Below are 24606 nucleotides of genomic sequence, written 5' to 3' on the forward strand. Positions count from 1 at the left end.
GCTGAGGCGATCGGGGGCCTTCGGAAGGTGAGAACAACCATTTATTTTTTTTTAATCATTTTTAACATTAGATCTTTTTACTATTGATGCTGCATAGGCAGCATCAATAGTAAAAAGTTGGTCACACTTGTCAAACAATCACTTTTCCAAGCGATGCTACAGATCACTTGGAAAACGCTAGCATTCTGCAAGCTAATTATGCTTGCAAAACGCTAGTTTTTAGCAGGAATATGCATGCAATTCTGCGACGTGTGCACTTAGCCTAAGGGTTTGTCGCAGTCCATAGGTCAGTCTGTGACAGTCACAAAAGAACTCAGACAAATGGGCCTTACGTGGAGGCATACCCAGACCAGGATTTTAAAATCGAGGTCCCAGCATTGGTTGAGTGCTCTTCCTCCCTGTGGTCAGAAGGGGGGGAACTTCCAAGAGGACGCCCCAATTACTGCCTGCTCCAGAAAACGCCGGCCGATGCGCACATGTTCTCCAGCGTGAAACGCACAGGAACAAACCGGAAGTTCGCGTGCGACGCTGGATCCAGCAGCAAAGCAGGAGGAAGATGCCGAGGAGCTACAGGAGGACCCCGGCCACACATCACCGCCCTGCTTTACCCCACGAGGAGGCGCAGGAAGGGCGGGAAAGGGGGTCACGAGTTGCACAAGAGCTGTGGAGACGGGAGCAGCCACCGGAGGAGGAGAGCGGCATAAAAAGGGTAAGAAGTGCTCCCGATCGCAGGCCACGGCAGCACTATCCCAGACCTCTTCATGCCCCATAGGGGACAGGAAAAACACTGGTGGTTGCAGGAAGGGGAGGGTATTTAACCTCTTCTGTTTCCTGTCACCCATTAGGGCGGGGAGAAATCCTTCGATACTGCTGTCGTGGAAGGTGACTGGAGAAATAAGCAGTGGGCCTTTCATGACTGATTCTGTTGGTTGCTCATTACTCGCCTAAACCTATTGGTTTGTGTGTAGGTGGTGTGAAAATTAATGCAAATATTGTTAGTGTTCAAGGATAGCAGCTCCCGGACCAATTTTAGTTACAAATATATATATTTTTTTATTATTATTAAATTTACAGAGTGGTTATAAATCCATGCACAGCAGGAAGTAGAAGACATGAGGACAAAATTCAGCATTTACAACTAAGGGATAAATAGGTCAGTATAGGTATACCCAAGACACGTCATCTGTGACGCTTCTGGGTTTTGCCCACTTTCAGTAGAATCAATACTTTATATTCATCATATACAGTTCTCAATAAGTGAGAAAATCTCGGTTGTAAGAGACAGTCCGCTATTGGAGTCATTTTAGGGTTTCTTTCAGCCTCTGAAGGATCCGCTCTCGCTCTAGATAGTTGTCTTTCCTATGAAGAATCCTCTGCAGTCTCCGCTTTATCGTGTCACTTTCTTCTTCTTCAGACATCTCGATGTTCCGGTTTGCGTTTTTTAAACAGTCACTGATCTGCTGTCTCTTCATCTGCACAGTCACCTGGTGAGTTGGGGATAAAAATAACTATATGTCTATGGCAATAAAGAAGTCATTTAATTGATCAGACAGGTCTACTGTACAACACCCAAGCCACCATGACATCTGTGCCCAAATCAAATCTAGATAAATGGGAGTCCGTGAAGTTCCACCATCCATGGAAGCGTCACCATCTCCACTATCGTGTATTACACATGTGTGACATCTCTGGATCAAAGAAGAATGTATCTCCGGACAGAGGACTAACAAGAGGCGTGGATACTTGCCTGTAGTTCGGATTCATTTTCCTCTACCCGTTTGATCTGCGCTTTCAGGGTGATCAGTTCTTCCTGTGTAGAAGAAGAGAAATACATTGAGGAGCTGCAGCAATGACATGAGCAAACCATTACAGAAACACACTGATATACACCACGCTCAGAAAAAGACTTCAGGACGTTTCATTAGGAGGCTTACAAGAGTCAAGACTACTCATAAACCGCCCTGGAAACTCACATCTTAGTCATAAAAACTATCACCCAAAAAGTACAGATGTTAAAAAAAAAAAAAAAAAAAAAAAAAAAAGGGTAAAATTAGATTTTCGGCATAATTACCAAAACCACAGGTTTGTCGTAAAAAGAAGATTCCGCCCAAAAATAACTAAATAAAATTATATTATTATATATATACATACATACATACACACACACGTGTGTGTGAGGAGATTATATATATATATATATATATATATATATATATATATATATATATATATATATACACACACACACACACACACACACACGTGTGTGTGTGTATATATACACAAACTAGCTGAAGAGCTCGGCGTTGCCTGGGCATAGTAAATATCTGTGGTTAGCTATAGCACCTCACTTCTCTTATTTTCCCATCACACCTCTCATTTTCTCCCTCACATCTTTCATTCCCCCTTCACTCCTCATTCCCCCCTAACACTTGTCATTTCGACCTCACATCTGTCATTTTCCGATCACTCCACTATTTTCCCTCACTCCTCTCATTTTGCACTCACACCTTTTCATTTTCACCTCACACCTCTCATTTTCCCCTCAGTATATACATGTTTGTCATCTCCCTTATATATAGGATACACCTGTATGTCATCTCCTGTATATACCTGTATGTCATCTCCCCTGTAAATATTATATACCTGCTGTATGTCATCTCCTCCTGTATATACCTATGTGTCATCTCCTCCTCTATATAGTATATACCTGTATGTCATCTCTTCTGTATAAAGTATATACCTGTATGTCATCTCCTATATATAGTATATACCTGTGTGTCATCTGCTCCTGTATATAGTATATACCTGAAAGTCATCTCCTCCTGTTTATAGTATATACCTGTGTGTCATCTCCTCCTGTATATATGTATATAGTATGTGTGTGTGTGTGTGTGTGTGTGTGTGTGTGTGTGTGTGTGTGTGTGTGTGTGTGTGTGTCTGTCCTGTATTAGACCTTGTTCACACATTATTTGGTCAGTATTTTTACCTCAGTATTTGAAAACTAAATTGGCAGCCTGATAAATCCCCAGCCAACAGGAAGCCCTCCCCCTGGCAGTATATATTCGCTCACACATGCACATAATAGACAGGTCATGTGACTGACAGCTGCCGGATTTCCTATATGGTACATTTGTTGCTCTTGTAGTTTGTCAGCTTATTAATCAGATTTTTAGTTTTGAAGGATAATACCAGACTTGTGTGTTTTAGGGTGAGTTTCATGTGTCAAGTTGTGTGTGTTGAGTTGCGTGTGGTGACATGCATGTAGCGACTTTTGTGAGATGAGTTTTGTGTGGCGACATGCGTGTAGCAACTTTTTGTGTCGAGTTGCATGTGACAGGTTAGTGTAGCAAGTTGTGTGCAGCAAGTTTTGCGAATGGCGAGTTTTGCGCGTGGCGAGTTTTATGTGTGGTGCGTTTTGAGTATGTGCAACTTTCGTGTGAGGCATCTTTTCCATGTGTTGCAACTTTTGTGAATGTGGCAATTTTTCAGCGTGTGCAAGTTTTGCGTGTGGCGAGTTTTCCATGAGGTGAGTTTTGCACGTGTGGCGAGTTTTCCATGAGGTGAGTTTTGCGTGAGCCTAGTTTTGCATGTGGCGAGTTTTGCATGGGCGAATTTTGCGCATGGCGAGTTTTGAGCTGTGACTTTTGTGTTTCGACTTTTATGTGGCGAGGTTGGTGTATGTGTGGTGAAATGTGTGCTGAGGGTGGTATATGTGTTCAAGCACGTGGTAGTGTGTGGCGCATTTTGTGTGTGTTCATATCCCCGTGTGTGGTGAGTATCCCATGTCGGGGCCCCACCTTAGCAACTGTACGGTATATACTCTTTGGCGCCATCGCTCTCTATCTTTATGTCCCCCTTGTTCACATCTGGCAGCTGTCAATTTGCCTCCAACACTTTTCCTTTCACTTTTTCCCCATTATGTAGATGGGGGCAAAATTGTTTGGTGAATTGGAAAGCGCGGGGTTAAAATTTCACCTCACAACATAGCCTATGACGCTCTCGGGGTCCAGACGTGTGACTGCAAAATTTTGTGGCTGTAGCTGCGACGGTGCAGATGCCAATCCCGGACATACACACATTCAATATATATATAAAACATTTTTATTTTTTTTTTATTTCCTGGCTTTGTCTTGAAACCTGCAAAGTGAATGAGGCCGCACAGCATTGTCACATGCACACAACTAGTGACCAAACTTTGTTCAAATACACAGACCACCATTACTTGAAGGGCCATGCGTTATTCTGCCCTCAGAGGAAAACATGGAGTAGTATTAGTCTGTGCAGCAGTTTTGTAGAGCTTTTATCATACGGCCTACAATCAGTGTGAACGCTGCCCAGGAAGAGTCCGATGATACTCATGATATGCATACTCTTTAGGCTGCCAATTCTCACTTTTACTGTGCATGGGTTGAAGGCACTCAATGGTTGGCTGTAGCACAAGGGGAGCCTACATATGAAATATCAGACCTTGCCATCATTGGAACCTCAGTATCACACCCTCACTGCTTCTCTACAGAATGGGTATGGCGACGTGTTAAGGGGTCCTAAAATGGCAAGGATGCAGCCAAAAACCACAACATGCAATTGTACAGTATATGGTGCAGATTTAAATTTGTTTGTTAACCCCTTCACCCCCAAGGGTGGTTTGCACGTTAATGACCAGGCCAATTTTTACAATTCTGACCACTGTCCCTTTATGAGGTTATAACTCTGGAACGCTTCAACGGATCTTGGCGATTCTGACATTTTCTCGTGACATATTGTACTTCATGATAGTGGTAAAATTTCTTTGATATTACCTGCGTTTATTTGCAAAAATTTTGCAATTTTCCAACTTTGAATTTTTATGCCCTTAAATCACAGAGATATGTCACACAAAATACTTAATAGGTAACATTTCCCCTATGTCTACTTTACATCAGCACAATTTTGGAACCAAAATTTTTTTTTGTTAGGGAGTTATAAGGGTTAAAAGTTGACCAGCAATTTCTCATTTTTACAACACCATTTTTTTTTTAGGGACCACATCTCATTTGAAGTCATTTTGAGGGGTCTATATGATAGAAAATACCCATGTGTGACACCATTCTAAAAACTGCACCCCTCAAGGTGCTCAAAACCATATTCAAGAAGTTTATTAACCCTTCTGGTGCTTCACAGGAATTTTTGGAATGTTTAAATAAAAATGAACATTTAACTTTTTTTCACACAAAATTTACTTCAGCTCCAATTTGTTTTATTTTACCAAGGGTAACAGGAGAAAATGGACCCCAAAAGTTGTTGTACAATTTGTCCTGAGTACGCCGATACCCTATATGTGGGGGTAAACCACTGTTTGGGCGCATGACAGAGCTCGGAAGCGAAGGAGCGCCATTTGACTTTTCAATGCAAAATTGACTGGAATTGAGATGGGACGCCATGTTGCGTTTGGGGAGCCCCTGATGTGCCTAAACATTGAAACCCCCCACAAGTGACACCATTTTGGAAAGTAGACCCCCTAAGGAACTTATCTAGAGGTGTGGTGAGCACTTTGACCCACCAAGTGCTTCACAGAAGTTTATAATGCAGAACCGTAAAAATAAAAAATCATATTTTTTCACAAAAATTATCTTTTCACCCCCAATTTTATATTTTCCCAAGGGTAAGAGAAGAAATTGGACCCCAAAAGTTGTTGTACAATTTGTCCTGAGTACGCTGATACCCCATATGTGGGGGTAAACCACTGTTTGGGCGCATGGGAGAGCTCGGAAGGGAAGTAGCACCGTTTGACTTTTCAATGCAAAATTGACAGGAATTGAGATGGGACGCCATGTTGCGTTTGGAGAGCCACTGATGTGCCTAAACATTGAAACCCCCCACAAGTGACACCATTTTGGAAAGTAGACCCCCTAAGGAACTTATCTAGATGTGTTTTGAGCGCTTTGACCCACCAAGGGCTTCACAGAAGTTAATAATGCAGAGCCGTAAAAATAAAACAAACATTTTTTCCCACAAAAATTATTTTTTTAGCCCCCAGTTTTGTATTTTCCCGAGGGTAGCAGGAGAAATTGGACCCCAAAATTTGTTGTCCAATTTGTCCTGAGTGCGCTGATACCCCATATGTGGGGGGAACCACCGTTTGGATGCATGGGAGGGCTCGGAAGGGAAGGAGCGCCATTTGGAATGCAGACTTAGATGGAATGGTCTGCAGGCGTCACATTGCGTTTGCAGAGCCCCTAATGTACCTAAACAGTAGAAGCCCCGCACAAGTGACCCCATTTTGGAAACTAGACCCCCCCAAGGAACTTACCTAGATGTGTTGTAAGAACTTTGAACCCCCAAGTGTTTCACTACAGTTTATAACGCAGAGCCGTGAAAATAAAAAATCTTTTTTTTTTCCCACAAAAATTATTTTTTAGCCCCCAGTTTTGTATTTTCCCAGGGGTAACAGGAGAAATTGGACCCCAAAGGTTGTTGTCCTATTTGTCCTGAGTACGCTGATACCCCATATGTTGGGGTAAACCCCTGTTTGGGCACACGGGAGAGCTCGGAAGGGAAGGAGCACTGTTTTACTTTTTCAACGCAGAATTGGCTGGAATTGAGATCGGACGCCATGTCGCGTTTGGAGAGCCCCTGATGTGCCGAAACAGTGGAAACCCCCCAATTATAACTGAAACCCTAATCCAAACACACCCCTAACCCTAATCCCAACAGTAACCCTAACCACACCTCTAACCCTGACACACCCCTAACCCTAATCCCAACCCTATTCCCAACCGTAAATGTAATCTAAACCCTAACCGTAACTTTAGCCCCAACCCTAACCCTAACTTTAGCCCCAACCCTAACTGTAGCCTTAACCCTAGCCCCAACCCTAGCCCTAACCCTAACCCTAATGGGAAAATGGAAATAAATACATTTTTTTTATTTTTCCCTAACCAAGGGGGTGATGAAGGGGGGTTTGATTTACTTTTATAGCGAGTTTTTTAGCGGATTTTTATGATTGGCAGCCGTCACACACTGAAAGACGCTTTTTATTGCAAAAAATATTTTTTGCGTTACCACATTTTGAGAGCTATAATTTTTCCATATTTGAGTCCACAGAGTCATGTGAGGTCTTGTTTTTTGCGGGACGAGTTGACGTTTTTATTGGTAACTTTTTGGGCACGTCACATTTTTTGATCGCTTTTTATTCCGATTTTTGTGAGGCAGAATGACCAAAAACCAGCTATTCATGAATTTCTTTTGGGAGAGGCGTTTATACTGTTCCGCGTTTGGTAAAATTGATAAAGCAGTTTTATTCTTCGGGTCAGTACGATTACAGCGATACCTCATTTATATTATTTTTTTATGTTTTGGCGCTTTTATACGATAAAAACTATTTTATGGAAAAAATTATTTTTGCATCGCTTTATTCTCAGGACTATAACTTTTTTTATTTTTTTGCTGATCATGCTGTATGGTGGCTCGTTATTTGCGGGACAAGATGACGCTTTCAGCAGTACCATGGTTATTTATATCTGTCTTTTTGATCGCGTGTTATTCCACTTTTTGTTCGGCGGTATGATAATAAAGCGTTGTTTTTTGCCTCGTTTTTTTTTTTTTTTTTTCTTACGGTGTTTACTGAAGGGGTTAACTAGTGGGCCAGTTTTATAGGTCGGGTCGTTACGGACGCGGCGATACTAAATGTGTACTTTTATTGTTTGTTTTTTATTTAGATAAAGAAATGTATTTATGGGAATAATATTTTTTTTTTTTTTCATTATTTTGGAATATTTTTTTTTATTTTTTTTTTTTACACATTTGGAAAAAAATTTTTTTACTTTTTTACTTTGCCCCAGGGGGAGACAATACAGATCGGTGATCTGCCAGTTTGCATAGCACTCTGACAGATCACCGATCTGAGAGAAGTGCAGGCTGCTTCACAGTGCCTGCTCTGAGCAGGCTTCTGTGAAGCCACCTCCCTCCCTGCAGGACCCGGATCCGCGGCCATCTTGGATCCGGGTCTGGAGCAGGCAGGGAGGGAGGTAAGACCCTCGCAGCAACGCGATCACATCGCGTTGCTGCGGGGGGCTCAGGGAAGCCCGCAGGGAGCCCCCTCCCTGCGCGATGCTTCCCTGCACCTCCGGCACATCGCGATCATGTTTGATCGCGGTGTGCCGGGGGTTAATGTGCCGGGAGCGGTCCGTGACCGCTCCTGGCACATAGTGCCGGATGTCAGCTGCGATAGGCAGCTGACACCCGGCCGCGATCGGCCGCGCTCCCCCCGTGAGCGCCGCCGATCGCGCTGGACGTACTATCCCGTCGGTGGTCATACGGGCCCACCCCACCTCGACGGGATAGTACGTCCGATGTCAGAAAGGGGTTAATGGCAGTACAGTTTTCACGGTAAAACTGAAAAAGAGGGATTTTTGATACTCACCGTAAAATCTTTCTTGGAGCCTTCATTGGGGGACACAGGTAACCATGGGTGTATGCTGCTGTCGCTAGGAGGCTGACACTATGCATCAAAAGGAAAATAGCTCCTCCTTCGCAGGATACACCCACCGACAGGCACCAAGTACCTTAGTTAGTGTTAAAGCAGTAGGAGAAGCAACCAAAAACTGAACATATGTACCAACCAACACCGAATGGCACACAGGCCCAATGATGGCACAATCAATTAGGGAGGGTGCTGTGTCCCCCAATGTAGGCTTCAAGAAAGATTTTATGGTGAGTACCAAAAATCCCTCTTTCGTTTTCACTTCATTGGGGGACACAGGTAACCATGGGACGTCCCAAAGCAGTCCCTAGGGTGGGGAACAAGAAAGATGCAAAGAAAAAGACTCAGGTCAGCCGTTGCATAACCGCCACCTGTAGCACCTTCCTTCCCAGGCCTGCAACAGACGAGGCATCGCTATGAACCCAGGAAAAACGGCCAGATTACGGCCTTACAATCTGGAAAGCCAAGGCCTGGTAACAAACAGTCCAGGAGGCCTCAAAGCCGAGTGAAGTGAGCCTTCATCCCCGGAGGAGGCCGATCGTCCTGAACGCGGTATGCCTCCATTATTGCTGAACGAATCCAATGGCAATAGTAAACGGAGAAGCTGGGAGTCCGTTACAGCGACCTTCAGAGATGACGAACAGGGCATCAGATTGACGAAAGGGATCAGTCCTTGAAAAGTAGACTCGGATAGCTCTGACGGGATCCATCTTGTGGAGGGACTTCTCCAGAGGGATGGGACAGAGAGAGAAGGACAATGTCTTCATTAATGTGAAGTGAAAAGACCACCTTAGATAGGAAGAAAGGAACAGGCCTGAGAACTACCTTGTCCTGATGTAGAATCAGGAACGAGGAACGGCAGGACAATGCCACTCACTCGGGAACTCTCCTGCTTGACGTAATGCAACTAAGATGATAACTTTCCATAACAGGAGAGAAAACGTGATGTCTTGAATGGAACAGCAGGAGGTCGCCAAAGTCAAGGTTAAAATCCCATGGATCCATCAGAAGACGATAAGGAGGTGCCAGGTGGGCGACTCCTTGAAGAAAGGTCTTTACCTGGGAACGAGAAGCCAGATTTCATTGGAAAAGAATTGACAGAACGATAGGCCAGAGTCAAGACACACTTGTAGAAGACCAAGAATGGAAGGAAGAGAACAGTACATAGGGACCAAACCCTTGTCCTCACACCCACCAGAAGAAAGCCTTTTAGTATCTGTAGTAGATACGCAAGGATGCTGGTTTTCTGGCCCTAAACATGGTCCGAGTGACCTGATGGAAAAAAACAGCCTCCCTCAGAACTACGGCCTAAACGGCCATGCTCTTAAACTCAGACTGTGAACTCTGGGGGGGAGAGGGGGCTTTGAGAGGATCTGGACGGCCTGGAAGCTTCCAGTGGGCGTCCATGAGTATGTTCAGCAGGCACTTCTTGGCCAGTTGAGCCATCAGGATTACAGGGATCCCTTCCGTCTTAAACCCTTTCGCGACTCTCGGGTCAAAAGGGAGAGGCGGAAAAAAATAAGGCAGTTGGATTGTGACCACGATATTACTCGAGCCTCATAACAGATGGCTAGCAGATCCCGGGACCTGGCAATGAACCAAGAAACCTTATGGTTCATCCGAGACGCCATGAGGACGACATACGGGGAGCCCCATTTCTGCATATCAGCTGCCCGATTTTATACCCCCAGAATGTGCTGGCGTTGTCCGACTGTATGCGGACCGGCTGGCTCGGAAGGAGGGTATGCCAGTGGCGAAGAGCAAAAGAAATTGCCCTGATCCCCGGGAGATTGATGGGAGAGACAGCCCTCTTGGGCATTCCAGCGGCACTGCGCTGTGTGACGAAGAAAAAACAGCTCCCCAACTGAGGAGACTGACCTGCCACCGGAGAGGAAGGAAGAACCTTCTTCATAAGACTGATGCCGATAGCGTCACCAGGTGATGGACTACCTCACCAAGAGAGGTAGAAGCACGGAACCGTCCGGGGAGACGGACCTCTTGTTTGAAGACGACCAAAAGGCCAGCAGAAGAAGACAGGCATGGAAATGGGCAAAAGGAAAGGCTTCCACGGCTGCAATCCTTTTCCCTAGAACTCTCCTGCAAGACCTAAGGGAGAGAGAAGGTGGTCCTTTTAGAGTACGGGTCCCCTGGAAGAGGGATGAAAACCTCTCCTTTGGAAGGAAGACACGGGTTTGGGTCGTGTCGAACCTTAAACCTAGAAACATCAGGTGCTGGGCAAGAGTAAGGGAGAACCTCTCTGTTGATAATCCAGCCGAGATGAACCATAGCGTCCAGAGAAAACTGAAGACTCTGGTCTCAGTCTCGGCGGGACAGTTCCTTGATCAGAAGATCGTCCAAGTAGGGAAATATGAGAATCCCCTTGGAATGAAGGATGTCCATGACAGCTTTCATGACGTGATAAGTCTGGAAGCAGAGGCCAGGTCGAAAGGGAGAGCCCGTGAACTGATAAAGATCCTCCTGGATCGCAAACCATAGGGACTTCTGATGCTGAACACAAACAAGAAAGTGAAGAAATTGTCCCGGTTCCATGGAAGTGATTACCGAACGTAGGGACTCGGTCCTGAAAGGCAGATCCGAACATGACAATTCAATCGCTTGAGGTCAAAAAACGGAAGGGGAGGCCCATCTTTATTCGGGACTATGAAAAGAATAGAGTAGAACCCCCCCAAAAAAAGTTGATTCCTGGGGACGGGTACGATCACTGCTGTGCGTGGTAGGGAAAAGGATGGCCAGAAGAACCCCTTGGGCCTGTGATGTATGTCTTGGCAGGCGAGACAGAAGGAAATGCCTTCCTGGAGGAGAAGAAAAGTCGATTTTGTAGCCAGAAGTTTCTATTTGTCTCGAGATTGAGGCAATCCTTTTCTATTAAAAGGACTTTAGACTTGGACCAGGGAAGCAAGGTGCTTTTCCTGCCGGGACATCCAAAATTATGTCATCCAGCTTGGATCCAAAAAGTCTAGGGCCTTGGAAGGCAAAACCAGAGAGACCAGAGGATGTGGGGTATAGCAGCGATGTTGCTGGTAGCCTTGGTGGATCAACCAGCCACATCAATAGGAAGCAGTCACGAGACATCTGCCGGCATGGACAGTCTGATCTGCCAGATTTGGCATCTCATTCGAAGAAGCCTAAAATACCTTAACGAAGCATTCTTGCCCAGGCAGACATGGATTTTGATACCCAAGTGGAGGCAAATATGGGACAGAGAGAGGCGCCAGCTGATTCAAAGGCTGACTTAGCCAAGGATTCAATCTGTCTATCCGTAGAATCCGTAAGAGATGCACTGTTCAGCAGAGATAAGACTGTCTTGGAAGACAGGCAAGAATCTGGCGGATGCACATTAGGGAATTCTGCCCCTTTATCACCAAGGTGTGGGCTAAAGGGAGAGAGAATGAATAGCTTTTTCCGTCCTGGGAAGCGCTTTTCAGGGTGTTCCCAGTGTTTAGACATAATCATCACAAATTCCCTGTGATTAGGGAAATGCCAGGAAGGACATTTTACCCGTTTGAAGACAACGGAGTGCTCCTGAGCAGGTGCCTCGTCCTCCCTTAGGTTCAGAATTTGGGTAATTTGCTAAGGTGAGGCTAATGAGCATATCTTGCATCTTTTAGGTCTGGTCAGTATAGGACTCAGACTGGGAATCTATATCTGACCCCTAAAGCCACCTCTGAGGAGGGGGCATGGGAAGGAACCCGCTTCTTTTGCTTTGTACCCGATTTTGTCCCTGGTAAGGTCGGTGTCAGGTGCGTGTGAATCACCGTGAGAGGTGTTCGGAGCACTGGTGGCAGAAGACAAATGTGGAAGTCGCTCCAGGACCTGGACCAGAGACTGTGAAACTTTTGTCAGGTCTGGGACCGAATGCGACATGGCAACAACCCACTCCAGAGGGAGGGGAGTGCTCTCATCCAGGGCTGGTCTGAATGCCACTCCTCTTTAACAGATGGCACAGGCGTCGTGGATTATAGGGACAGGAATGGGCCTCCCTGAGAAAGGGCAAGCGTGAGGGACTAGGGCTACTGCTGGGGAGAGCTAAGCCCTTGTGAAGAAAGAAAATAAACCAGTCTGGGCTGGTCCTACCTGATTGCAGCCTGAGCAGTGACAGCGCCGTCTGTTGAGTCCCCCAGATCCAGTGCAGGTTAGTGATGGATGCCTGCTGTGCCCTTTGGAGCTGGAAGTCGATGGTGACAGACACTGCATGAATCTTCACACGCCTTGCAGACAGACGCACTATGCGGGGGGCAAGTCTCGTGTGACCGGGAGAGGGATTGAGAAAACACACTCTCTCATTATGCCAAGAAAATGCGCTCATCGAAAGGGGGGGGCATGGCGTGATTGGCCGAGGGTCCAGTAAAGGGGTGTGGCTAAGTGGAAGGTGACCGCTGAGTGGCTGTGGCCCGGTAAGGGGGCGTGGCTACACGAGTCTGGAGAAGGCCCAAAACCGGGGGCTAAATTAACAGAGGACATAGCATTATGCGAAGGCTCGGGACCCGCAGAGACAGAACTGGAAAAAAGGCATTAACAAAAGTCCTAGTCCGCGCATGAAAATTGGCCACGTCTCACGGCATAAGGGAATAGGGGCCCCTTGTATTGGTTATGCCGCCGAAGTAGTGCACCGGGTAGGGAGAGGAGATCCCGTGATGGGGGAGAAAGCGCGTGATAAATACGCACGCTTAGTGCGGGGGGCTCTGGCCAGGACAGGCGGGGGATGAAGAAAAAAATAATAGCCGCTGTCGTTCAGTGACGCCATGTTCTGTGCGGCGTCCTGACGCGGGTAAAGTGTGAGGCAGAGAAAGAAGGTTCCGGGCAGTGATATACCCGTGAAGGGAACCCCCCATGTGAAAACAAAAGGCGCGGACGCCTCAGACCCGGTGTAGGGACGGAGCGGATAATACACGACACACTGCTGGTACCTTGAGAGATGTCCGGCTCCACTTGGAGATGAGGGGAGGATCGTCCAGGGGCCCTTGTGGAGAGGGTCGCTGTAGACGAAAATCCTTCTTCCCACAGTCTCCGAACAGTGTAGAAGACGGCATCAACCCCTTCAGAAAAGGGGGGAGGTCACTGCTGGTGACCACAGTCTTCCTCTCAGCCCTCTCCGAGGAGAGGAGCGAGGAGGGAAATGGCAAGGACTGGCCACTGGGAATCAGCCTTGGAGCACCTGTGAAGGTGACAGGGGATAGTGTCCTGCCTGTGGGCCTGAGAGTTGCGATGTGGGTAACACCACACTGCTCGCTCAGCCGCATAATATGGGAAGGCAGGGTGAGAAAATAGGTATTAAGCTTACCGTTAATGATGTTTCCAGGAGTCCATCCTGACAGCACCCTGGAGGACGTCCTCCTCCCCTTGCTGGGACAGGAAACACACGAGTTTAAAAGGTCATGTCCCACCCCAATCCTCAGTGTTGTAACAAGAACCGCTACAAGGATATGCAGAGAAAAACTATTTAATGGTAAACATATTACATAGTATCCAAAACATATTACATCATACGTTAGGAACATGTTACATACATGATACAGATATTACAGGGAGGGAACTACCCGTGCTGTCAGAATGGACTCCTGGAAACATCATTAACGGTAAGCTTAATACCTATTTTCCAGGATGTCCTCCTGACAGCACCCTGGAGAGTACCAAAGCACCTCCTCAGGGTGGGATTACCGCTTGGAGAACTTTCCTCCCAAAAGCAGTATGTTGACCAGACAAAAGTCATAGTTACTCACCGATAACGGTGTTTCTCAGAGCCCATGACAGCACACCAGAGAGAGAGGGGATCTGCCCTTCAGGGACAGGAAACCAACAGGATAAAAGGGCGGTACCTCTCCCCTGTATCAGTTTTGTTTACAGAGCATCGGAGGTCCTCCAGGTTAGTCACAACAACAAAAAATATACAATTTTATCATATTGCTTAACAAGTAAACACCGTGTCTATATGAAAAGGCACTTCACACAAAATAATGTGCTCACCGCACACGTGATGAGGGGAGGAATAAGTAGGTGCTGTCATGGGCTCTGAGAAACACCGTTATCGGTGAGTAACTATGACTTTCTCAGTCACCCATGACAGCACACGAGAGAGAATTGCAGAGATATATTGGTTAGGGAGTGACCACAGCCTGCAGAACCCTTCTTCCGAAGGTTAGGTCAGATGAAGAGGCTAGGTCAGATGAAGAGGCTAGGTCTAAGCGATAGTGTCTGAAAAGGTTGAGGGTGATGACCAGGTGGCCGCTTTACAGATTTGATCTAATGGTACCTCTGACCTTTCGGCCCAGAAGGTCGCCATAGCCCTTGTAGAGTGGGCCTTCAGTCCCTGTGGAATGGCGTTCCCGGTGGATGAGTAGGCCAAGGCTATTGCGTCTGTTACCCATCGTGCTATAGTGCTCTTAGAAGCTTTGAGTCCTTTCCTAGGCCCCTGGAAGCAGATAAAAAGAGACCCTTCCTTCCTACACTGTTGGGTGGATTTAATATATTGGATTAGACACCTTCTCACATCTAGTGTGTGGAATTTTTCTTCTTTCCTATTTTTAGGGTCTGAACAGAAGGAAGGAAGGATTATTTCCTGGGACCTGTGAAATATGGATGCTACTTTGGGTAGATAGGCAGGGTCTGTCTTTAGTACAACCTTATCATCCAGGATTTGTGTAAAGGGAGGGTTTGCGGACAGGGCTTGGAGATCACTTATTCTACGGGCCGATGTCAGGCCTATTAGGAGGGCAGTTTTAAGTGATAGAATCCTAAGAGGTATTGACTCTACAGGCTCAAACGGGGGTTCTGTCAGGGCTGACAAGACTAAGTTCAAGTCCCAAGTTGGTAATTTTTGTACTGTTACAGGTTTGGACCTTGCGGCTGCTCTGATAAATCGTATCACCCAAGGGTTTGCTGCTATGTTTTCACAGTACAGTGCTCCTAGGGCTGATATCTGTATTTTAAGGTACTTATTGAAAGGCCCAAGTCTAACCCCTTTTGTAAAAATTCTAATATTTCAGTCACTGGAACCCCGTCTTGCAACCTGACCCCGGAGGATAAAAATTTTTGCCAAGTTTTACCATATATTTTTGTGGTCACAGGTTTTCTACTTTTCATTAGTGTAGAGACTAGTTTGTTAGAAAACCCTCTATCCTTCAATAGTGACCTCTCAAATTCCACGCTGTTAAGTGGAGATTCTCTGACTGGGGGTGGAACACCGGTCCCTGAGACAGAAGGTCCGGAAGATCCGGAAGGACCCAGGGATCGGTGATCGATAGCATCCTCAGCCAGGAGAACCAGGCCCTTTTGGGCCAGAAGGGGGCTATTAGGATAAGTCTGGATTTGTCCTGCCTGATTTTCCGCAGAACTGCTGGAATGAGGATGATGGGAGGAAATGCGTACGCAAGAGTTTGTGTCCAGGGAATCGTAAATGCATCTACTGCCTGAGGATTCCCTCTGGGATCTAAGGAGCAAAAGGTTTTCACCTTCCTGTTGTGCATGTTTGCAAAGAGGTCTATTACAGGGATGCCCCATAAGTCTGTGATTTTGTTGAATATCCCCTGATTCAAGGACCATTCTCCTTGTTTTAGTTGGGTACGACTTAGGAAGTCGGCTTCCTGGTTCTCTACTCCTTTTATATGTAGGGCTGATAGGGATAAAAAATTCCGAAAATGCTACTGCGCATGCGCGCGCAGTCAGGGACCCGGAAATGAAGTAATCCGGTTCCGGGGCAGCGCCATCTTGGTACACCTTGGTTACAGCGCTGCCCCTGAACCGGAAGTCGTCCTATCACCTCCAGTGCGGCGCCATCTTGGAAACGCCGGTGTCCTGAGTGCGGCCGAATGCCGGGAGCCCCAACACCTATCCGGAGTGGCGGCTGCGCTTCCCCCCGCTCACGCGGAGGACCCGTCGGTCGTAGCGACACACTGCTGGTACCTTGAGAGATGTCCGGTACATCACGTGTTTCTCACTGCTCCTAATAGCCAGATTCCTACTCCACACTAATGAGGGGCAAACACCCCGAAACAGCTGTCTGTGGATGGATACCATGCTTGGCATAGGTGGTTTTCCTGTATTGGATGTTTTCCTTTATGGGATGCTGCCCTTCCCGTGGTTGTTCCCTCCCGGGGAAAGGTCTGGCTATTCACTGCTTGCGTCGAGAAACACGTGATGGTGTCTCCGCAGCTATCCTACATGCATTTGCATATTTCCCATAAGGGATGGGGGCAGTGTTCTGGATCACTGCGTTGAGAAACACGTGATGGTGTCTCCGCGGTGTTGGATGTTTTGGTCTCCCCGAGGCCAATCATCTGTTCCTTCACAGCCTTTTACTAGGCACTGCTCCTAATAGCCAGATTCCTACTCCACACTGATGAGGGGCAAACACCCCGAAACAGCTGTCTGGATGGATACCATGCTTGGCATAGGTGGTTTTCCTGTATTGGATGTTTTCCTTTATGGGATGCTGCCCTTCCCGTGGTTGTTCCCTCCCGGGGAAAGGTCTGGCTATTCACTGCTTGCGTCGAGAAACACGTGATGGTGTCTCCGCAGCTATCCTACATAACATCATAGGGGAGTCTCGTGTTACCACCGTAGGCACGATAAATCTGTCTGGTGGAGGGGAGTAAAGCTCGATACTGTAGCCTTCTGACACAGTCCGAAGGACCCACTGGTTTTGGGTGATTCGGGCCCAATTGTGCGCAAAGTGACGGAGCCTTCCCCCTATAAGTGTGGCGTCATTGTGTCTTAGATTTTGAGGGACGGAAGAAGAAACTTCTGTTTCTATTGCCCTGGTTACGGGAACCCCTATAGGATCCTCTATGGGATCTACCTCCTCTAACATCAGACTGTCTCCGGAAGGGGAATCCCCTCCGAAAGGACTGAGGTTTCCTAAGTTTCTCCTCCGGAAACCCCTTCTTTTTATCGGAGGCTGACTCTAGAATGGTATCTAGGGGGGGCCCGAATACCCTTGCTCCAGAGAAGGGAATTGAACATAGTTTTGATTTAGAAGCATTATCCCCAGACCAGGATCTCAGCCAGACCACCCTCCTAGCCGCAGGATAGAGAACCGCTTCTAGCTGAAAATCTGACTGACTCAGCAGTCATATCAGACAGAAAAGCCGTGGCGGACCTCATTATAGGAAGAGACTTTAGGATCTCAGAGTCTTATTAGACAGGTGCTCCTCTAATTGACCCATCCATAGGTACATAGACCGAGCTACCGAAGTAGCTGCTATGTTGGTTTTTATTAGAGCCGCGGAAGATTCCCAGGCTCTTTTTAATAGTATGTCAGTTTTCCTATCCATGGGATCGTGCAGGCTTGACGAGTCCTCAAATGGTATGGCTGTCTTTTTAGCCACCTTTGCCACCGGAACGTCTACCTTGGGAATTTCTTCCCATAGTTTTACGTCCTCAGGCTCAAACGGTAGACGAGCTTTGAAGTCCTTAGATAGAACCAGCCGGCGTTCCGCCTCTTTCCACTCCTCCAGTATCATGGCCTTAATATGCTCGCTAACCGGGAACACTGTCTGCTGACGTGACATAAGTCCCCCGAACATCAGGTCCTGCCTGGATTGTGGCTTAGGTGTCTTCTATCTGCATCTAGCAGATTTCCCAGAGGCCTTGCCAGATCTCTTAAGGTACCTTCACACTAAACGACGCTGCAGCGATATCGACAATCATGCCGATCGCTGCAGCGTCGCTGTTTGGTCGCTGGAGAGCTGTCACACAGACAGCTCTCCAGCGACCAACGATGCCGAAGTCCCCGGGTAACCAGGGTAAACATCGGGTTACTAAGCGCAGGGCCGCGCTTAGTAACCCGATGTTTACCCTGGTTACCATTGTAAATGTAAAAAAAACGAACAGTACATACTCACCTTCTGCTGTCTGTCACACGTCCCTCGCCGTCTGCTTCCCGCACTGACTGATTGCCGGCCGTAAAGTACAGCACAGCGGTGACGTCACTGCTGTGCTCTGCTTTCACTTTACGGCCGGCGCTCACAGTCAGTGCGGGAAGCAGATGGCGAGGGACGTGTGACAGACAGCAGAAGGTGAGTATGTACTGTTTGTTTTTTTTACATTTACAATGGTAACCAGGGTAAACATCGGGTTACTAAGCGCGGCCCTGCGCTTAGTAACCCGATATTTACCCTGGTTACCACTGTAAAACATCGCTGGCATAGTTGCTTTGGCTGTCAAACACGACGATACACGCCGATCTGACGACCAAATAAAGTTCTGAACTTTCAGCAACGACCAGCGATATCACAGCAGGATCCTGATCGCTGCTGCGTGTCAAACACAACGATATCGCTATCCAGGACGCTGCAACGTCACGGATCACTATCGTTATCGATGCAAAGTCGCCTAGTGTGAAGGTACCTTTAGCTTGACCAGAGGGGCCAGAAGGGGTTCCCTTATCCTTAAATAACATAAGATAGGGATAAGCACTGGGGTAAGCCTGCTCCTGTGTGCGGATAGGGGAGTCTGCGCTATGCGCACTTACCCCCTCCTCGACTGGCATACTTGCTTCCATGATGAAGGTAGCAGGTCCCCGCAGCTCGCAGCGCCGGATCAGGAGCGCTTCAGCCGTTATGCGATCCACACTGGAACGCACGCTTTCCCCCACACATGCAGCGTTACCGGAAGTGACGGTAACGGATGCCGAAAAACCGGAAGTGACGCATCCCTGGGAACTTCCGTCTGGAGACGCCGTGCTGGACACCACGCTGCTCCTGGAAGCTGCACACCGCGTGGATGGCGTCCGCAGCCGAGAGCCTCCCACCGGGAGGAGCGGCTGCCACCAGGAGTCTCGCCCACTCCTGGTCTTTGGAGCAGAGGGACCCCCCTCCGGAGGGTTTCTGCCCTGAGCCTCTTGACGGGGGAAGGGTATTGGCAAGCCGCACGATCCCCCTGAGCTCCGGTAAGCTTGCGCAGCTTTCACTCGTGCGTCCCTTCCTTGCAGGGACAGGAAAAACACTGAGGATTGGGGTGGGACATGACCTTTTAAACTCGCGTGTTTCCTGTCCCAGCAAGGGGAGGAGGACGTCCTGGAAATTACACCCCGTTTCCCTGAAGCTGTATCTGAAAGACAAAGGGAAAATGTTAAAACGCAACAATACCTGTAAAGAAAAAAGGATTAGTTGCGGATCTGGGAACAGATCCAGGTCCGCCTCCTACAGACACTAAGAACAAACTGAGGTGCTTGGTGCCTGTCAGTGGGTGTATACTGCCGAGGAGGAGCCATTTTCCTTTTTAGCATAGTGTCAGCCTCCTAGCGACAGCAGCATACACCCACGGTTACCTGTGTCCCCCATTGAAGCGATAATGAAAGCCAATTTGCAGAAAAAGCTCTTTTCAGTCCAGTTTTGGAAACCTACTGTATTAGCTGCCCTCATGATCGTGAGTTCCTGTCAGTCAGTATTAATAGGGGGTATCCTTTGGCTGAAAGCGAATTGCTGACATGGTTGTCCTCAGTATACAGCCTCCTAAACTGTGCAGTAAAAGCTCTCCGCACCCTCTAGTTTCATGGGTTAGGGTTAGAGTTAGAGGGTTTGGCCAGTGCGTCTTACGGGCACATCAGGAGGGGAGGCGATCACCTTGCGTTTACACACGTATGCCGGGACACATGCACAACTGTCAGCCATTGCGCTAGCGTCCAATTCTATTAAACAGGATCGGCGAACAGTATTTACGGATCGTCCACACTTCCCCATCAGGTACATCAAAACTTGTGGTCAGCCGTGCCCTCGCCTCTGGCTGCAGAAGTGAACAACACTGCACAAACCCTTTAATACGGACAAGTTAATAAATAAGGAATGGGAAGAACCAAACCACTTCATACCTGTAGCTGCTGGATTCGATGCTGTACCTCCTTGACGTGCTGCTCAGCGGATCCCACCTTCAAAGCCAGAGATCTAAATGAAAGGACACAGACAACCAATGTTTAACACCTTGATAGGCTAGGCTCACATCGCGTTAGTGCCATCCGTCTAACGCATGGTACCATTGCGTCGGCATGCGTTAGTAATGGAGGTCTATGCACAGCAAACACATGCGTTCACTGTGCGTTAGACCCAACGTACCCAAAATGCGGTAGACCACGTTTGAAGGTGAATCACAAAGTAACGGACCGTCGCCAACGCATGCAGATTTTGACATGTGTTACGATAATGGATGGCAATGGGTGCGTTAAAGAATCTGTTACATTGCGTTAGTGCTGCTTAGGGCAATCCGTTTAACGGATCCGTTATTAACGCAATGTGGACCTAGACTAAGGCAACACTCATTGTGCACATGATAAACACTACAGTGGTAGCCATGAATCTAAAAGGGTACGTGCCAGAAGAGAGTCATGGATATGCAGCCATGTCCCTAATTATATCTTCTCTGGGTTCAACATCTTGTGAATTGTGGTGCAACTTTTTTTTTTTCCCTTTAAAAAAAAAAAAAAAAAACATTTTGCATGCATGTGTCCACCCAGTGGTTTTGATTGGTATTGCAAGTCTTTGGGGTCCTGGTAAAATCCCACCAAGGACAATATCTGCAGGAGTTTGTATGTTCTCCTTGTGTTTCTGTGGGTTTCCTCCGGGTTCCTCCCATATTCCAAAGACATACTCATAAGGAATCTAGATTGTGAGCCCCAACGGGGACAGAGATGATGTCTAAAGCGCTAGGATGGCACTATATAAGCATAATCACTGAATTTGTTTCCTGAGAAACAGTACTTCTGATCCAAACTGAAAAAAATGGTAAAAGTCTACAAAAAACTTCAGGACATGGCTTTTTTTTAACAAAAACAAGAAAAATCATAACTTTTTTTTCCACCTTTTAGGTATGCTCACACACCGCTTTTGCCACACAAAAAAAAAGCAATTTACAGTCCCAGCAAATAAGAAGCATAAGGGTATGTGCACACGTCTGGAATGCATGCAGAATTTTCCTGACAAACCTGAGGTTTTCCGCAGGAATTCTGCGTGCGTTTTTTGCGCGGATTTGACACTTTTTGCGGATTTTTCTCATTTTTTCCCCCCAGCACTCCAAAACAATGGGAAATCCGCAAAAAGAATGAACATGATGCTTCTTTTGCCGCAATGCGTTTTTTTTGCGGAAAAAAACGCATCATGTGCACAAAAATTGCGGAATGCATTCTAAATGATAGGATGCATATCCAAGCGTTTATGCGTTTTATAGCGTTTTTATCGCGAAAAAACGCAAAAATTCCTGATCGTGTGCACATAGCCTAATGCTGCCTTCTTCGCTGAGGGTATGGTGTTCTTTCCCACATGCTTTTGGCAGTGTTGATGTAGGTTTGGGCAAAACAATCAGGCTTGGATGTTTTTTCTTTGTAAATAAAAGCTTCCATCTTGTCACCCTACCCCACAGGACAAACATAAGAAGAATACGGGAGATTGTTTTGGCATGCATTAATTCACAGAAATTCCTGCAGCTCCTTTAATGTTGCTGAAGGTTTCTTGGACCAATTTTCTTCTTGTCTCAGTTTTTGAGGGACGTTCAGTACTAGATAATGTCACTGTTGTGCCAAAATGAAGCCAACAGTGACATATGGTATATATAATGACTCGGACATTTTTTTTTGTACCCTTTTCCTGACTGATAACAATGAAATCCCTTTGCTGCGTTGTAAGCCGTTTACTGACCATGACTTTTGATCTAAAATGCAACTAAGAAAATGTCAGAAAAAAAACAAAAAAAAAAAAACTTACTAGAACAGCTAAATGGGGTTATTCATAATCACTTTAAATAATGGCAGCTGTGTACTGACTACTATTTAGTATGAGTTTAAATGTAATAGCAGAACCAGACACAACCACAGCCCCAAATATAAGAGCGTGTTCACACCTGTTTGTTAGGCAACCCCTGCATGTGATGCAGCTGTCGAACAGCGGCAGACACTCAAACATTGTCTTCGGCGTGCTCGAATACTCTCTATTAGCACCCAAGCATTACACCTTATCCGATCACGTTCGCTCATCACTAGAAATAACCCTTAAGTACTGGCTTGGATTTAGACAGATTAGAAAGAGTAAATGGTGGAAATTGATCAGAGTCTCATGCAGGATGATAAAGCTGTAAACCTTTTGATCTTTTGCCACAATGGTGTTACCTCCTTTGATTTTCATCCAGAGCAGTTTGGTTGGCAGCGTCCTGTTGCCATTTGGCAAGCTCTTTTTCAGCTTCCGCAAGCTGCAGCCTTGTTTGCTGGTGCACGTGTTGAATAGTCTCAGAGCTCAATTGCTTGAGCACATCATCGGGGGTGAGACTGCAAACACCGGTGGGATCCTGCGTCCTGCCCAGCAGAGCTCTCCCCAGCTGCACCGTCCTTTCATAGGAAACTTTCTATATTTATTTAAAAAAAAAAAAAGATTTACATGAATCATTGCACTTTTTTTTGGACACCAGCCCCTACTGCGAGGGGTGTAAACATTAATAGGGCTGACAGAAACAGTGATACAAGTGTACGTTACCATGTTCTTAATGTCACCCTCAATCTTTTCTTTCTTAGCAAACACCAATTCCTTTTCTAGATTTGCGGTGGCAAAATCTTTTGTTAGGCGCAGTAATTCCTTCTAAAGTAGAAAAAAAAATAGCAAAATTTATTTTAGTGGTAGCTGTGGGCGTACTTACCCCATACACAACCATCTACTGGAGGGGAGATAACAGGCGGCAGCAGAAAAAGCAACAACCACATCAGGACTGGGACCATCTATTGTGTATGGGATCCTCGGTCACAAGACAGAAGTATTTCACCTGGGTACAAGAACGTGGGCCCAGCAGTCAGAATAGGGTGGGTTTTTTTTGGTTTTTTTTTTTTTTGGTGGGGGGGGGTTTGGGAGTAACCCCTGTAATGAGCTCTAGCCCCTACTTACACCATATGTCGGGTGTGAGTATAAAGGGGTCGATCGTGCTCCAGATGGGACAGATACCAGCTGTGGTATAGTGATCACAACTATCGCCAAGCATCGCTGTGTAAGTAGCATTTATGGCTGTGCCTCATCGCAGGTCCAAGTCCCCTTGGGGGAACTTGGAAAGATATATGCAAGTACGTGTATATATGAATATATGAGTATGTGTAGACACCATGTTTACCAGGCAGGTTAAAGCAACAAGTTTTTCAAAGGATAGACGCCTCCGAAAGCACAATGTTGTTTTGGAGTGAACCTGTCTGAAAGGCACCATGTGGACATACCCAAAAATGTAGCGTTTCCTACAATATAAACCCACTTGTAATGTGGTTTCCCGGATGTTCGTACCTTTAACATTTTAGCTTTCTCTAGGTGTTGCATATGCTTGAGAAATTCCAGGTCCTCATTTCGACACTCGTATCCGGCCATCTTTCTTATGATACCTGATATACGCATCTGATTTAATCCTATATTACAATACACAAATGATAACAGGTTTTTCGTTAAAGTTTTTTGAGAAAAAAAAAACCCAAACAAGATATTTGCAAAAGCTACTCCACTTCTGTAGGTAATATCAGCAAGAAAAATGCACAAAAATCCCTTAGTTTTTTTTTTACATGGATTTTCCTGGCTGAAAAATTTCTCTTAAAATTGCTTTAAAAGAAAAAAAAAAAAAAAAAAACGTTTTTGGTCTGATTTTGTAAGTACACTATTTATTTAACGCTCTTGATGTGGTACATAGCATAGATTTTGGAGTTTCAATTGTCGCCGAAACACGTTACCAGGGTTCACTCATGCAAAATGCACCAAAGATTTTACATGACACTTTTTTTTTTTTTTTAAATATCAGTTTATAAAAACCTAACGTACACTATAGGGCGATCTCATCTTAGTGAATGCAAAGCTTGTTGCAAGCAGAGTTTCAGCAGTTTTTGGGCAGAATCCACATAACTGGCTATATTACATGTAGCAGAGTACTACATTTCTAAGTATAATCTATCCCAGAAATTTGTTAAGCTGCAGATTATTTTTTTTTTCATAATTTTTTCATTTTTAAGGCTGTCTGCACACAGTGAGTTTGATGCGTTTTCGGTGTGTGTGTGTGTGTGTGTGTGTGTGTGTGTGTGTGTGTGTGTGTGTGTGTGTGTGTGTGTGTGTGTGTGTGTGTGTGTGTGTGTGTGTGTGTGTGTGTGTATACACACTTATCGGCTTAGCAATGAGGGAGTCGAGCGG

The 24606-nt window shown here is 46.3% G+C and overlaps 1 protein-coding gene across 1 annotated transcript in view; it reads right to left on the minus strand.

The window, feature by feature from the left end:
* Nucleotides 1–1032: 1032 nt before the first annotated feature.
* Nucleotides 1033–24606, minus strand: part of LOC143815175 (uncharacterized) — a 47300-nt gene continuing 23726 nt past the window's right edge. Inside the window, exons 4-9 of the mRNA XM_077294130.1 lie at nt 23722–23840; nt 22936–23037; nt 22575–22807; nt 20292–20364; nt 1748–1810; nt 1033–1484 (exon numbers count right to left, since the gene is read on the minus strand). Of these exons, the coding sequence (XP_077150245.1) occupies nt 1299–1484; nt 1748–1810; nt 20292–20364; nt 22575–22807; nt 22936–23037; nt 23722–23840 (776 nt within the window). The 3' untranslated portion in view covers nt 1033–1298. The remainder of the gene's footprint in view (nt 1485–1747; nt 1811–20291; nt 20365–22574; nt 22808–22935; nt 23038–23721; nt 23841–24606) is intronic.

Source organism: Ranitomeya variabilis, chromosome 3, assembly GCF_051348905.1.
Source record: "Ranitomeya variabilis isolate aRanVar5 chromosome 3, aRanVar5.hap1, whole genome shotgun sequence".
NCBI lineage: Eukaryota > Metazoa > Chordata > Amphibia > Anura > Dendrobatidae > Ranitomeya > Ranitomeya variabilis.